This window comes from Clytia hemisphaerica, unplaced genomic scaffold (genome assembly GCF_902728285.1).
Source record: "Clytia hemisphaerica strain Z4C2 unplaced genomic scaffold, Clytia hemisphaerica genome assembly, whole genome shotgun sequence".
Classification (NCBI taxonomy): Eukaryota; Metazoa; Cnidaria; class Hydrozoa; order Leptothecata; family Clytiidae; genus Clytia; species Clytia hemisphaerica.
In genome coordinates, this window is record NW_027103917.1 from 1,553,992 (window position 1) to 1,569,281 (window position 15,290).

Consider the following 15,290-nt stretch of genomic DNA (forward strand, 5'->3'; position numbering starts at 1 on the left):
AATCGGGTTGGAAAAAGATAAAATAAATTTCAAGATGATTTTGTTTTTTTGTTACTTCTTTTCTTTGTATACAAAGAGCTCATTCAATTCTTCGCTGTCCGTAAAGATTCTTCGTTTTCTGAAAGAGAAGTTAAAGATCCAATCAGAAGCATTCAATACGGAACATACTGCAATGAAAGATCTTACCAAAATCAGCAGAGATCAAAACCTTCAAGCAAACAAAATCGCACACAAAACTAAAACCAAAGACTATAAGTTCAACCTTTATTTTCTATTTTAGACCATACGTTTGATAACGCACAAATGGAAGGTGGTTAGAGGACGTAGAATATAATCTAGCAAAGTTAAAAACAAACAGAGGGAAATATGGGAAAACACACGAAGCCAGAACAACTGAAGTATCTCAAGTAAGCACGCTGCACCACTTGTAAGTGAGTGCAAAATATTTATATTTTTCTTTTAGAAAGTTTTGATTTTGGCCTCAAGAAAAGACTCTTCTATCTCCGAAATTAGCTGCATTAATTGCATTGCTTATCGAGACTCATCAGAGCTATACTTCATGAGGTGTAAAACTGCGTTAGTGAAGTTTTAACTGAAAGTTCAAAGCATTTACTGGGAATTCTATTTCAAGAGTTTGAAGAAATTTTGTCGATTATCCTAGAGGGGGGTCCAAAACTGTCATTCTCTGTCGAAAAAATGAAAATTCTTAAAATCTATCACTGTGAACCTATCATACACTTTTTTTTATAAGAACGTCAAAAATTTTCGAAGCCTTCGGATGTTCTTAGTTTTTTGGATTTGAAGCCTAAAAATGTTCTTAAAATGTTCTTATTTTCAGCATTTTTTGAGTATTTTGATGTAATTTCTTAAGAAAATGCATGTTTTTAAGTCTCCAAAGCCTTAGAATGTTCTTAGAATGTTCTTAAATTTTTGGGCCTCGAAGCCTTATGTTCTTATATAGTTTGTTCTTATAAAAAAAAAACGTGTAATTAAGAATGATTCTCAACAGATCATACGTTTCCAGCCTAAAAAAAACACACAAAAAGAATGGTATGAGGACATCTATATATAAAAGCAGTGCTCTGTATGTCTGTGTGTCACCACTTTCGTTTTCGCAAGCAATGTTTTTGCTCTCGATAAGTTTGTTTTGATTGATAGATCAAATAGAGCCTGGTTTAGACTTTATTCAGCGAAGCGAGAAAAATATCTACTCGCAGAGTCGTTTCAGACGACACTGGTATGGTATAATTTTAATAACGATGCTCTTTCTGATAATTTTTGACTTAAAGGCTCAGACCTACCATTCTCTTCATTTCCACAACGACCCATTCTGATAAGTTCAAGAGATCGTCCTAATTCACATTGGGCAATGGTCATCAAACATTCGTTATCATACGTTTGACCGTTCGAAGCGCATCGTGGCTCGTATATGAAAGGGCATCCTTTCGAACATCTGGATGTTGATTTTTTTCCTAAAACAGATCGAATGAACAGAATGAATGAAAAGAAATGCTCCTTCATTTTTGCAAACATGCATCATATATATACTTCACCTGTTTTTCGGCTACCATATTTTTGATCAGAAGAATTGGCCGAACAAGATAGACATAAGAAAGAGTGACCCAGTAATGTAATGAGTATCGAGGTCGGAATTCAATTATAACTCGGTGCTGTGATTCACTTGGAATGTGGCAAATAAAGAAATTGAATTTATGATGATATATGATCATTTAAAAAGATTTAGTGGAAAAATAATTGAAAAGTTAAAAAAGTTCAAATTAACTTTGCTTGGTAAAGAATAAAGGATAAGTCGTCTCTTGCCCCCTACCTCAAGTGATGGGGCCATGAAAACGTATTACTGCCTACCATTTAAGGAGTAGATGCAAACCAGAAGCAATAAAATACTTGATGTAATTTTCATTTTGATTTTTCAAATCATAGCATAATTTTCTTCAAAAAACACCAGCTTTAAAAACTGTTTCAGAAAATGAATTTAGGTAAAAGTACAAATATTTTCAAAACAAATCAAAATTTTACGGCTGTGCAAATATTTGTGAAAAGTGTATTATATTAAATTATCTTTCCTACATAAAATTACTAATTAGATAAATGAAAAGGGAAAATGTTTATGTCTGTAACTTTGAACCCATTGAAGTCCCCCATTGAACAGTGTGCTCAGGATAAAAGATTTACTTTATAATTTTTGCTTTTAGTTTGGTGTTAAATAGTTAAACGTAAAGTCTGGTCAAAGAAATTGTCAGTATGTACTTTTTTCAAACATTGTTCTCGAGGGTACAAGATATTGCTAAGTAAAATACTTCGTTAGAAAGAGAACTTTGAATGGATTGATTTTTAAATCTTTGAAAAAATCTTTGAAATTTTGAATAAAAAATGAAGCAGTAAAATTTTGAAAGATTTCTTTCATCGACCAGAGATTTCATACTTTTTAAAAACTTCGAACCTGACTTAGATCATTGGGATTTGACGAGAGGTCCATTCCAAAATCTTTGGAAATGAATTATTCTTCTCAGTTGCTAACAAAAACGCATGAATATTTAGATATAAATTGAATTCAAACCCGCGTCAATACTTTCAATCAGATAAATACAAAATTTGGGTAAATATCATGAATGCAAAGGTCATTCATTTCCATCTTACCATTACGTCATTTTGGGATATTCTTAACAATTTCCGAAATATTTCTTCTTACTTTTGAACAATTTCTGTCAATTCCCACTGTTTTCGCTCTCGGATTTTTAAAAATTCCATCATTTTTTTAATATAAAAACTAAATAAGATTCCTCCCCTTTTTAGGTCATTTCGCCATTTTTTATGAAGGCGTAAAAGAAGGGTTAGATATAGCAGTTGGCCAACTTGCAGATCTTTCTTTCAAATTATATGAGAATTGCGAACTACTGCAAGAATGAATTACACAAATTGTACAGGTAATATTTTTCTCATTTTAAGGGTTAACTTTGTGAACATAAAGTTAAAGTTCTTTCTTGATTTGAACCAAAGTTTACCTTTTCTTCTATCAAGATAGCAAAAATATTTCAATAAGACCTACTGTGAGAAAAACATTTGCCAAATGTTTGTGATCCTGAAACCTGGACGTCGCTTTGGTGTTTATAGAAGGTAAATAAACAAATTATAGATTGAGGGGCATTCCAGAATAAGAGTTTAAAGTTTGTTTTGCGAACTCTGGAAAGATGTGAATCTTTTCTATCCCCTTTTATAATATCAGTTGACGCAACGTCCTCTAATTTCTTTCTCCTGCGTTCCAAACGACGCACAAATTCGTTGGAGGATACAAGCAGCCTAGGCTATCATTGGTTCTTTTCTGATTTTGCGTTTGTGCTGAATTCATGGTTTTATTACCAGAAGATTTTATTTTCACCGTTTCTGTTGGTCAACCAACTTTTGCGGTGAACAAGAATTGCCGTGTCAAACGTGTGCGCAAGATGACTTGATTGATTGGTGTATAAGAATTTAAACTTTTGAAATTGAAACTTATTTTTCAAAACAAGTATTGAATTTTCAATTGAATTTTACCTGACTTTCCCATGGTAACTTTTAATTTTGTCGGTTGGGGTTTGTTTAGTCATATTGATCGTTGTTAAGCAATTTGACCACAAGTGGTACGTTTGACTGTAACATTCCTTATACAAGAATTATTATGTTTTCTTGTTTCGTCATCACTCGATATCGGTGTAAAAAATTTCCTTCTTTTGATTGTCTTGACGAGTAGCCGAAATATTGAAGATCATAATTCACAAATTGAATTGAATTTTAGTGTAAGTATAAGGGTTGAAAACTTTGAATAATCTTTCCAACGATAGCTGAATAAAATATTTGAAAACTCTAGTTTTTGAATATCATTAATTGATGTCTAACGACAGTACAAAAACGATAACAGTACTCGATATTCATCGATTCTTTCGCATTAGAAGCTATGAACCAATCAGCTGATTCTTCAACGTCATCATCAGCATTTTATTTATAATCCTATTTATAATTGATTTCCCGTTGGATGTCACTAGTGACCGTATATAGCACTGCCTGTAAGCCAAGAGTAAGCCAAGAGTAAGCCCTAAACGTCCGGAGTTATCGATTGTGTGGACTTGGTTTTTCAGGTTTTAGTATTGTTGTCTTATTAGGAGCAACTAAATTTTGTTAGGCTAACTACTGCAAGGCGTAGTGGTATAGTGGTTATTGTGATTGACTCCTGTCCAGGAGGCTCGAGTTCGATACCCACCGTGGCACTACGATTCACTTGGCAACAATTCGTCGACCTATGCCATGTGAGGGGAATGGGGTACCATAACTCTGATACAAGAGTATGGGTAGATATTCCAGACATTGTGGTGTGCCGAGACACTTAGGAGGATCTACATCTGCGAGGACATCCAGGGTCGGATACAGGAGGTAGGCTATCTTATTCATGGAGAGTAATTAGTTTCCATATAAGGTAATACGATAATAAAGTGCACTCTCCTCCATTGGTTATAGCCTCCCTCTGTATCTGAGCCTGAATCCGTTCTCCCGTGTAGTTCGAGTGTCGTGGTATACACCATGGCTCGGCAGCTCGCATCTGCAGGGTTACAATGTCTGCTTGCGCTGTGATTCCTACTCCACCGTGGGTAAGACCCGTTCTGATGCATCGGAGGGCATATCTAACTACTGCAATTCATTTTACAATTAGCCGGAGTCCTGGAATATATGCAGCATGATATGAAGAAGTAAGAAGTGAAGTTTGGTTGGTACTACAGTCGACTCACGTTAATTCGAAAAATCTCCGAATGGCGGATTGAATCCAGCTCTTTCTTTTTTTTTCGAAACCTTGCGAAATTTTTGCTGACATTTGTTTGAATACACATTGATGAAGCGTTTTGGATGGTAAATAAGTTTCTTCATTTCCCATACAAGAGTTTCGGGCTTTAAAACCAATAGACGGGATAACCTCAAGAGACAACTCGTATAAAAGGATCTCTCACCTATCCTTTGGGAGAATATTTTTCCAAAAAAAAAAGAAAGAAAACTGTTTAAAATTTTGACAGAGGCACCAAACGATTTAGAAATTAATTTTGAAAATTAAGTTTTGTTTCGTTTTTATTTTTTTGAAGCTTTTTCGTACGAAAAAGGGTGGGATAAACAAAATGTTTGGTGAGAAATGAATGAGTTGTAGAAAATAGACCCAGAGGAACTTTTATTCAAGTGTCTAGATTGTTTGGGTTTTTTTATCGGTAGGGTGTTTTAAAAATTATTGGGAAATTTGTAATTAAGGCTAAATGTGCTTTAAAAGGGAGAAAAAATCAGAACCAAATAAATTAGATTTTAAATACATTTTTTGATACTTTTATTCTGGTTCACGAGTATTTTAGTGAAGTTTTATGAAAGTTGACAAAAAATTTAGAGATTTAGAGATTTTTATTTATAACGTCGTACCCAGAGCAACTTATGCAATGTTTAATTGAATGACGGACTTGAGCGTTTTTTAAACCATAAAGGCAAACTTATTCGAATCAAGATGTCGATCGAACGTAGTAAAGGGAGCAGTCATACTGAAAATCTCGAGTTTCTAAGTTTCATAGGTGAGTGGTAACTCTACAATTTTGGTGATTGGAACTCGAAGAATAAATGTTTGAAGGACATCTTTTGGGGATTTTACAGAAAAAAAAGCACCAGGATATTTGGTTGGCAGGATACTTATTTTTCTTTAAAAAAATTAGCTCTGTCCATGACGTTCTAAAGTACAGGCCTAGCAAACATGCAGCTGCGGCGATTTTACGCAAGCCATCGTAATTTTCATCTTAATCAAAATAAATGTAGTTTTTTGTAAATATAGGCAAAAATATAAAGAAATCCAGCTTCTCCAGTTTTGACCGTATAAAAGTCTAAATATTGCTTAAAGTATTATCGAAAGAAGCGACCTTAGCAGACTAAGGAGGGTATTTTTCACACCAATTAATTTCGTTCAAATATTAAATTAGTTTGGCCTGCATAAAATCGTTGCAAGTTTGCCAGGCCTGTATTTTAAAACGCCATGACTCTGTCCCTTTTCTTGGAAAGATTTTTCGCTAAATAATAGAAAACTGAGTACATTTTGTAAATGTTAGTCCAATTTTTAAGTTACATATTTGTAAGGTAGAATAATTTTGAGTAATTCCAATTACTTGAACCTCCGCTAGGAGGAAATATCAAAATGAAATGGTTTAATCCTTAACGGTAGCTTCGATAGGTGTTGTAAACTTTTTTCAATTTAATGTTTTTCGAGTCTAAGGCGTTTATAAGTAAACAAATTAAGTTTTTATGATAAATTCATATAGGCGTTTACGATAATGCACACCACAGATAATACGATATTAATATTTTGAATACAAATTAATATTCTATAAAAAAATATTTCAGTTTTGCGTTAAATTATACTCGTCTGCTGTTCACTTCTGCTCCTGATTAAGGTTATGACTTCCTCAAATATGTTTTAATTCATTTTTAAATAGGGTTACATTGCTGCTCTTTTTAAAATGTTGATATAGAAAAGCCCCAAAATGTTTTAACATTCTTGAAATCAAGATTGATTCATTCATTTTACATTTCTTGGAGATATCAATAATAGATTTTTTATCCCACAAGTAAAATTTTCAAAAAGAGTTAATAATTTAGACCAAGATTTATTCGTCTATCATATTTCAGTTACCCCAACATTCTATACACCTTACTGTTGCATAATGGAATATTCTTGCTTGGGGTTGACTGTTTGACAGAAATTTGAGAAAAAAATTGACAACTTGAATTGGCACCATGTTTTAACTATGATTATTTTGTTGTTGGACAATTCGAATTTGTAACCCTTCCCTGGGACTCTGTCAATCAATTACGATTTCTAAGAAAATTTTGACATAGAAGTCGGAGGTCTTGTTTTAACCTTTCGACATGTAAGAATGAAGTGAATTTGTTATATTTTAAAGGAATTAAAAATTTCTTCCGTGTATCATGGGAATTCCAGAAAATCCTGAACTTGACCAACCCAAGATATCCGTCGAACGGAATATTTCATATAAACAATATTTTCATATTTTTCTTTTATTTTTGCCGGTAGAGTTGTTGAAATATTCAATCTTTATATAAGAGAAGAATTTTGTGAACTCAAACCCAAATGAAAAGGTTGCTAAAATACAAAACCTACTCTATATTTTCACGCGAAAAAAAAACATATATTGGCGGATGAAATATTAACAACACCATTGAAATATTACATATAAAAATTTATTTAAAATATTATTTTGAAAATTAATTTGGATTTGAATGAAAATTTTAATATTTTTTCATAAAATAATCACGTCAATTTACTTATACATTGAGATTGAAATATTATATCAATTTACTTTTTTTTTGAAAAAGTGGGACAATATTTTTTTTGGAACAACATGTCAGTAGGAGACGAAAGAAAATTCGATTATTTGGAAGGTAAGAGGAAAAACAGAAATTTCTTTTTTTGTGCGAAAGAATTTAGAAACTTTTTGATTTCAACGATATTTCAGTGCAGTGCTAAGGAAGCCGAGTGAAGCGGAAGTTGATCGGTGATCGGCAAAAGAGCAAAAATTCAGTTTCTCTGTTTGTTCGTACCTCTGCATGTTCCACCCTTTGTATACGCTGTAAGAGTGTACATTTTTAACAAGCTTTGGAGCTCGGCAACTCGAGCTCATTATCGGGTGCGGCCTCGGCAAAATAAGACATGAAATCAGACTACACTGTAAGGGTCAGGAACGTTCGGTTAAATGCACTCATGGGCTGCACTGTAAAGGCTCGATTTTAAAAGCCAAACTTTTGGCGGCACGAGCGCCCACGTGGTTTCCTAGCTCAACAATATGCATTATACATCATTTGAAATCCTGTTTTTAAGCTTGGCGTGAATGTACAAACGTTCCATTCATTTCTTATTCTTCTAACCATCCAGACTTTCCCATGAAACACAACAGCAAGGTGCAATGTTGATGCGAAAAGAAAATTTCACTTCATATCGCTAATAAAATGATATGAAACTTCTTTTTTTAATAATTTCATTAAGAAATTCTTCAAGCTATTCTTTCAAGAAGTGAACGATAGAGAATATTTTGAAAAATTTCTACTCTCCATTTTATTTATTACACATCGGATTGATTAGTTTTCAGAGTTCATGTTTTCGTCGTAAAAGGGCCCTATTATTAGAACATCAAAAAATAAATAAAACGCTAAAAATATCATTCCCCAACGTCTGCGTGATGGATTTTATCCGTGATGGAACATAATTACAATCCTTTTTGCGTGATGAACCTATTTTGAATTTTTGGTGATCGGGATTAGAACAAAGAATCGATGTGATGGCACCAAGAGGGTTGCAAGTGAGACCTCACTCATTTCAGTTTTAAAAAGATCCCTAAGTCTTCGAACTTCTCACATGCTTTTTAAATTCTGCATCGCGGTATTAGCTTTTTCATTTTTCAACGCCCCCGATCAATCTTTACAAACATAATATATTTTCGAAAAACCGAAAAAAAAGTAAATAGAAAAAAAACCCAAAATGAAACCCCAACTTCAATGTTGAAGAAAACCTCAGTATGAAATTTTTGAATCATTTCGTAGCAGTTGAAAAGCCACTATCTAAAAAGTAAAGTAAGTGAAAGGTAAATTTTGAAAAGGGAAAACTTTCTCGATATGGGTAAACATTTTTCAACCATAAGCATAACGCTAAAATCTTATGTATTACCTAAGTATTGGGTTATCCATCGGGGGCAGGGTGTGGTCCCCAAAATGAAATTCAATTAGAAAGATCAAATTTTCTCTTCAGGATTTAAATTTAAAGATAACTCGTGTAGTATTGTGAACGTTTTCTGGCTACATTCGAACTTTTTAAGACCTTGTGTTAAAGGTTTTGTTTTTAGATAAGAGTGATATCGTTTGCTTAGTCATCAATTTTAATTCACAAGCTTTTTCACATTGGATTGACACGGATGTGGAGCAAGATGATCCAGAAAGAGGGAAAGAAAAACATTTTTTGTTTATATCAGCATAATATAACAATAGGCAGACACTGTCCTGATATGAACGGAAACACTTATGTAAAAATAAAACCTATAAGTTGGCTTCCTTTTCTGTTTCATAGAACGAAGAATGGATCTATCCAATTGTTCAATCGGCCATACCAATTTAACGTGGGAAGCCATACAGAAACTCTTCGAATCAAGTAGAAACAATGATGCCGCAGGCGATGCTACATGGATTTTGACGTCCGCTTTTATCATCTTTACGATGCAGAGTGGATTTGGGTTGTTGGAAGCAGGTAAGACTACGTTGTACGTTCTGTCTGACATGATTTTGATCCAATTTTTTTCTCGGAGTTTCCCTTAAATTTTATCAGAATATTTTTAGATCTAAAAAGGTTTGGCTAGTATAAAGCACCTTTAAGACATTGAAGATAATATTCTGCCCCCCCCCCACGTATTTAGTACAGATATTGTCAAGGTACCATTTTTCTAAAAAGTTCAGCAATGAGAAATTTTCTCAATGGTTTATAAAGTAGTACATAAAATTTTCTACAATTATCCTCAGGAACTGTTTCTTCAAAGAACGAGACGAACATTATGGTGAAGAATGCGGTGGACGTCATCTTTGGTGCACTTGGGTATTGGGTGTGTGGATTCGCTTTCAGTTTCGGTGACGATCCCGATCATTCGAATGGCTTCACCGGTGAGTTCGTCTGTAAAACTTTATCTTAACTTTTACTGATTTATGTTTAGGATCTGAACTCATATTCATCGTAAGAGTGGTTCTTCCCGTCATCAGGAGTAATTAGCGGCGTTGCGAGAGATGATCTCACTCCTTGGTCAATTTTGATGAGACTCAAACATTCAACTTTCCGGTCAGGAGGTGAGCGTGCCACTACTCCACCATGCCACCTAAAAAGACACGATATCTGTGGAAATTTAAAACGGATGATCACAGAGATACTTCGCTGAAATAAACATGAATTTGTTAACCAATTTTTTGTTTCGTTATGATTTTCCCACCATCATTTCTGGTCAAACTGCGTTTTTTCAGAACATTGAATCGAATTCGTGATTACATCGTTTTATATGAAAAATTTCCTCTCGCTCACTATTAGAAAGTTGAGTTTTTCCACTTTTGCTCTAAATGATTATTTTTCTTCATTTTCCTCACAACCATTAGGTTTCGGACATTTTTTCACGGACGAAGACGAGCATGATCGTGAAGGGAAACTCTTCGCCAAATATTTCTTTCAACTTTCATTTGCCACCACTGCAACTACCATCGTATCTGGAGCAATGGCCGAACGAGCTAACCTGAAAGCTTACATGTTTTTCTCTTTCGTCAATTTCTTATCCTATGTCTTTCCTGCTCATTGGATTTGGGCGGAGCAAGGGTACTTTTTGCAATTGGGTGTAGTAGATGTCGCAGGATGCGGCCCAGTACATTTGGTCGGGGGTGTTTCCGCCCTTATTGCTTCGATCATGCTGAAACCAAGGTATTCTTCCTTCCTATATGACGCCCTTGTCTTCTCATTCTGTAATCGGAAAGGTTGGAAAGCGGTAAATAATAAATATTCCTATCAAATTTGCACGAGTGAGTATGATAGCGCTCAGTTCCACTTTTATCAGTTAAATTAAAAAAATATTGGGAGTTGCCCTTGATTACACGAAGTTAATTTGTTAAGGAATTTCTCAAATGAATAAAACTTGTCATTTATTTTCTTGTAGACTGGGTGTTTTTGTCGACGGTAAGAAGAACACACCTCCCATGGGATGTCCAACGAACGTACTTCTTGGAACGTTCATGTTATGGTGGGGATGGCTTGGCTTCAATTGTGGCTCCACCTTTGGTGTCAGTGGAGGTAAAATCTATCATCCTGTTCACTTATGATATAATAATCAAGACTACCCAGATAATACCCAATTTCAGCTCAACAGTCAGCCTACACGTTAAACTAAAACTCGCGCAAATCTTGTAGTACGCGTCCGTTAACGTCGTTACTAATCGATGTATTTTTCCACTGAAGCTTCAATAATCAAAAACAGTCCCGAAGATTGCAAAATCCTTTGCAGTTTTCATCCGGTAATATGATAAGAAGGGTTATCTAAAGAATCCTACATTTACTGAAAATACTCCAGTCTACTCTTTGTTTTTCTCAAAATATTTTTACTTCTCCATGTCATACAAATTTTAGGAAAATGGAAGCTTGCAACACGAGCTGCAGTCACAACACTAAATGCTTCCACAGGGGCCGGAATATGGGGCATGATTTATTCCTATTCCTTAACCAAGAAATATAAAGGAAAATTGGATGTGGGAATCTTGACGTCATCGATCCTTGGAGGACTGGTGACGATAACAGCTATTTGTGCTATTTGTAACCCTTGGGAAGCCTTGTTGATTGGATTCTCTGGTGGAATGTTGACAACATTCGGTTTGTTAAGCTTTACTTACAAATGCTTTATCCTTTGAGATGTATTTTTCAGAATTTTCAGCTCAACCTGATTCAGGTGTGAAGGAATCTCTTCTGAGAAATGTTAACCTTGGCAAAATATTGTGCCTGATAATGGAAAAAAGTCCTTAGCCGATTAAAGGCTTGGGGACACGAGAAGTTTTTTTTGGTGAGATGGAGCAAGTTGCATTGCACCAACGCGAAAAGAACTTCTCGTGTCCCCAAGTCTTAAGTGCCACCACTCCAACTTTAAATTTTAATTTCAAATACGTGTTCACACCCCAACTAAAGATGAAATGCATAATTTTCGTTTTCTTTATTCGGGCTGGGCAAAAAATGAGGGTGACATGGTTCGCGGCACCTAGACCTACCGGTACAGGGCCGAAAAAAAATGAGCAATCTCATAACAACTACTTTGACTGATGATGCTCCAAAATTAATATATTTAGGTATGCAATTGATGGATTGGCTCGAAATAGACGACCCCGTCTCTGCAGTGCCGGTACACGGGTTATGTGGAGCCTGGGGAATGGTGGTCGTTGGTTTGGCGGGAGAGAAAGATGACTTGGAAGGTATCAGTCGATATCCAGGTGTCTTCAAAGGAGGTCCTTTTATTTATTTGGGCTATCAGTGTCTAGCTGTTCTTGCCATTACTGTCTGGGCTGCTGGAACAGCATTCTTAGAGGTAATTTCTTTTGATAATATTTGTTCTTGTGGACTTTGGTCTATTGATTTGAATTCTGTATATGAGTTGCTTTATTTTCTACAATGTATTGTATTTTAATGCGTCAAATTTCTAAAGCTTTCGTTGAATAAATTCTTCAACTTTCAGCTCCTGTTGGCCAACTTCATCTTTGGCTTACGAATGACACCAGAAGAAGAACTCATTGGTGCGGACTTCACGGAACACGGAATCTTAACGAACCCGGAACTCCCGCAGATTACACTGGATCAATACAAGTCTCAATACAGCACTACCAAATATAAACATCATCGAAAAACGTCCAGAACTATCGAAGAACTGTTTGAGGAACCTGATGGATCAAAGATTTTTACCGTCGATCGACAAATCTATTCGAAATATACTTCCTCACCGAATCTAGCGCAAAATATCACCCGGCAAGAATCATTAAGCAGCCTCGCTCCCGAGAAATACACATATACTAATTACGGTTATGACTCATCAGAGAAAAAACCCAAAACACAACAGCCCTACAAGACGGAATTTAGTATTGGGAAAAAGTTGAATAATCTAAATCGAATCGATTTGGGGGAATCAAGTAAATTAAAAACATTTGATACGAAAAACGAAATGAAACCGAACATAAACAAACAAGAGTATGTGGATCCTGAGATCTACGAATGGAGTCAAGGGAAGAAGAAACCAACTAAACCTAAAAAGCCGAAGAAGAAAGGGAGCAATCTTAGTATAAGCTCCTTTTCCAACATTCCAGCTTACACCAAACGATAATGGTTACGAAATAAAGTATACAAGGTAGAACTACACGTATATTCCCATGTACAGTTCGCAGATAGCAAAACATATAGTTTGAGATGATGGATGGTCAAAGCACAAAATTCAACAGGTTTTCCTAGGACGAAATTTAACGCACTCCTCATGCTTATACAGTAAACCAAAGCAAGAACCCTTTTCCTTCCCCTTGTCGCGCTGCGTGAGCGTACTTTGAGAGATTCTATATTGTTAATTCTGCGTTGTCAGCATAAGATAGACGCTCCTCCTATCTATATCAAAAAAAGGAATATCTTTAACGAGATCTTTAAAGTGTGCCAAATAATCAGTAACGATTCAAAAAAATTTAAGCGCCTCTCAATCTTAAATGTATCTGGAAAAATAAGTAAACATTAGAGCAGGCTTTGATGTAAAAAAAAATCTCATTGGGGGTAAAACATTGATCGAGCCATTTTTCTATTCTCTTGCCTGATTCTTTAGTAAATCTAAGATAACTATTGCAGCCTGCAATTATTGTTGTACAAAATTATTTTCAATCTTATTGAAAAATATTGTAAATTATATTAAAAAAGATATTTTCATTAAAAACTATTATTTAAATAATGTATGTACATAACATTTCTAAAATATAAAATGGTGGTAAAATGGTACTGAAATTGAACATAATGCTAAATTCGATTGAAGTATGGCAGCTTTTGAATTGAAATTTTCACCAGTGGTAGGCATCGACCATCTAAAACATCTGTGTAAAATTTCAGATTAAGTCACACGCACTTGGTTGCTATTTTACAGACCAGTCTGTAGTTTACCTAAAATGCTCACTCTCAGCATAAACCGCTGCACTGGTCCGAATATGCTCAAAATTTGGCTGCAAGCTCAGGCAAGCTTGTATTATCAAAATTTCATATGTAATTTCAAGTCAATAGCATTTTATACTCCTGGGGTACAATAACATGGGGCTGATTTAGCCGAAATTTTTGGACCGGTCATTAATACGCGTTACCAGATGGTGGAGAAAAATTGACGTAGCCCAAAAATATATACCACGCGGAGTTGTGTAACAAAATTTGAGTAATTAATTGCTTAATTAATTTCCAACTCCAAGTAACTTTTTTTGGTATTTATAGGTTTTTGGAGTTTCCCTTTCAAAATGCTGACCTCAGCAAGTACTTTAGTCTAAGAAGATTGAAAAGTTATAAGAAATAATTTTTCCTTTGCAAAAGTAAGACTTTTAAGACTCGCTGAGTGCGTTTTGCGCATTGACTTCCAAGCTTGAAGGGCTAGACACGAGACTCCTGGATGGGAAAACGAGGCCACTTATTTTCCATCCTAAACCAGAGGAATGTAAAGAGATGGAAAAACAGCTTCTTGAAAACAATGGAAAAACGGCTCGTCATATACCAGGTCTCTTGCCCTTAAGGGAGTTTATGTCGAGTAAATAGGTTTCTTTTGTTGTCGCTATAAAAAATCTGCATAATTAGCGTGTTGTGACAAAATTCTTTTGTTTCAAGCCTGATTATGCGCAAACTTTTAGGGCTTATATTTTGGGTACACCTCTCCTATACGAAAAGGTACCTATATCTTCTTGCTCAGAATTTCCTAGCGATTCTATTGATATAACCGCATTATGACCGCATCATTATATGGAAAGCTAGAGCGCGAGAAAATTATAACTTCATATTGACTTTACTCGACTTCTGACAGTTTTACAAGAACCAATTTAATATCATTGCGTTAAGAATTTCTTTTGCTATACATTAGTAAAAATATTGCTCCTTATTCTTAAAAATTGAACTAGTAATCGGCAAAAAAGGAAAACCAAATTTTCATTTTTATCTTCAAATCATGTAGAAACCGTCCGATTTGTATGGCGAGCCGTCTTTTCTGGACTTTCATTTAATGACCTAATCAAAGTTTTTACAATAGAATTTTCAATAGAAGTGATCGTTGAACTTTGAGTAATCAGAAAAGCTGTTTTTCCATCTCTTTACATTCCTCTGGTAAAACCTATCGCCAGATTTCGTAAAAATATGCTGCGTGAAAACAAAGAAAGTGCTAGATTCAATCAACGACCTAATAAAATAGATAGACCTGTATCCTATTGAAATGATCCGCGTAAGAATAATAAAAAAATTAATGATTTTTTGCATCATTAAAATGTCATTCCGCGTGCAAAAGCATTTTTTTAAGATTAGCTATTGGTTGATATTGATCACATGACCTAAATTTTGTGAATATATTCTTAATTTCAAGTCAAACTTTTAGGCTTAAAAATTAGTAAACATTGTTAAAATTATAACATTTGTATTTGGATAGTGTTTGTGTTTTCTATCTTAAGAA

At 34.8% G+C, this 15,290-nt stretch overlaps 4 protein-coding genes across 5 annotated transcripts in view; 2 read left to right on the forward strand and 2 right to left on the reverse strand.

Moving 5' to 3' along the window:
• LOC136809399 (tetratricopeptide repeat protein 33-like) overlaps window positions 1-413 on the forward strand; it is a 47,140-nt gene extending 46,727 nt beyond the window's left edge. The window contains exon 6 of the mRNA XM_067065926.1: window positions 281-413. The gene's annotated coding sequence lies outside the window, so the exon portion shown is untranslated. The remainder of the gene's footprint in view (window positions 1-280) is intronic.
• LOC136809397 (sialin-like) overlaps window positions 1-15,290 on the reverse strand; it is a 151,809-nt gene that overhangs the window by 22,330 nt on the left and 114,189 nt on the right. The gene's annotated exons all lie outside the window — the stretch shown is intronic.
• Window positions 41-1,970, reverse strand: LOC136809401 (PI-actitoxin-Avd5a-like). Its single transcript, XM_067065928.1, has 3 exons — window positions 1,867-1,970; window positions 1,302-1,472; window positions 41-118 (listed from the first exon to the last, which is right to left on the reverse strand). Exons 1-3 carry the CDS (start codon window positions 1,919-1,921, stop codon window positions 84-86), a joined length of 261 nt encoding a protein of 86 aa, XP_066922029.1. The 5' UTR covers window positions 1,922-1,970; the 3' UTR covers window positions 41-83.
• LOC136809383 (putative ammonium transporter 2) lies at window positions 2,837-13,434 on the forward strand. Of its 2 annotated transcripts, none has more exons than XM_067065908.1 (8): window positions 2,837-2,945; window positions 9,143-9,319; window positions 9,589-9,726; window positions 10,207-10,522; window positions 10,755-10,888; window positions 11,222-11,461; window positions 11,929-12,164; window positions 12,312-13,434. In XM_067065908.1, the coding sequence occupies exons 1-8, from the start codon at window positions 2,924-2,926 to the stop codon at window positions 12,948-12,950; spliced, it is 1,902 nt and encodes a 633-aa protein (XP_066922009.1). In that variant the 5' UTR covers window positions 2,837-2,923; the 3' UTR covers window positions 12,951-13,434. The 2 variants fall into 2 exon arrangements, with proteins under 2 accessions (XP_066922009.1, XP_066922008.1); XM_067065907.1 differs by lacking the exon at window positions 2,837-2,945 and adding an exon at window positions 6,969-7,467.

Excerpts from the sequence above, each read along its gene's own strand:
- LOC136809401 (XM_067065928.1), bottom strand. The coding sequence starts at position 1,921 with ATGAAAATTACATCAAGTATTTTATTGCTTCTGGTTTGCATCTACTCC. Across the intron at positions 1,473-1,866 it reads TTGCATCTACTCCTTAAATG|GAAAAAAATCAACATCCAGA; the intron begins GTAGGCAGTAAT and ends GATCTGTTTTAG. Across the intron at positions 119-1,301 it reads TTGTGGAAATGAAGAGAATG|AAAACGAAGAATCTTTACGG; the intron begins GTAGGTCTGAGC and ends CTTCTCTTTCAG.
- LOC136809383 (XM_067065907.1), top strand. The coding sequence starts at position 7,428 with ATGTCAGTAGGAGACGAAAGAAAATTCGATTATTTGGAAG. Across the intron at positions 7,468-9,142 it reads AAAATTCGATTATTTGGAAG|AACGAAGAATGGATCTATCC; the intron begins GTAAGAGGAAAA and ends TCTGTTTCATAG. Across the intron at positions 11,462-11,928 it reads TGGAATGTTGACAACATTCG|GTATGCAATTGATGGATTGG; the intron begins GTTTGTTAAGCT and ends TAATATATTTAG.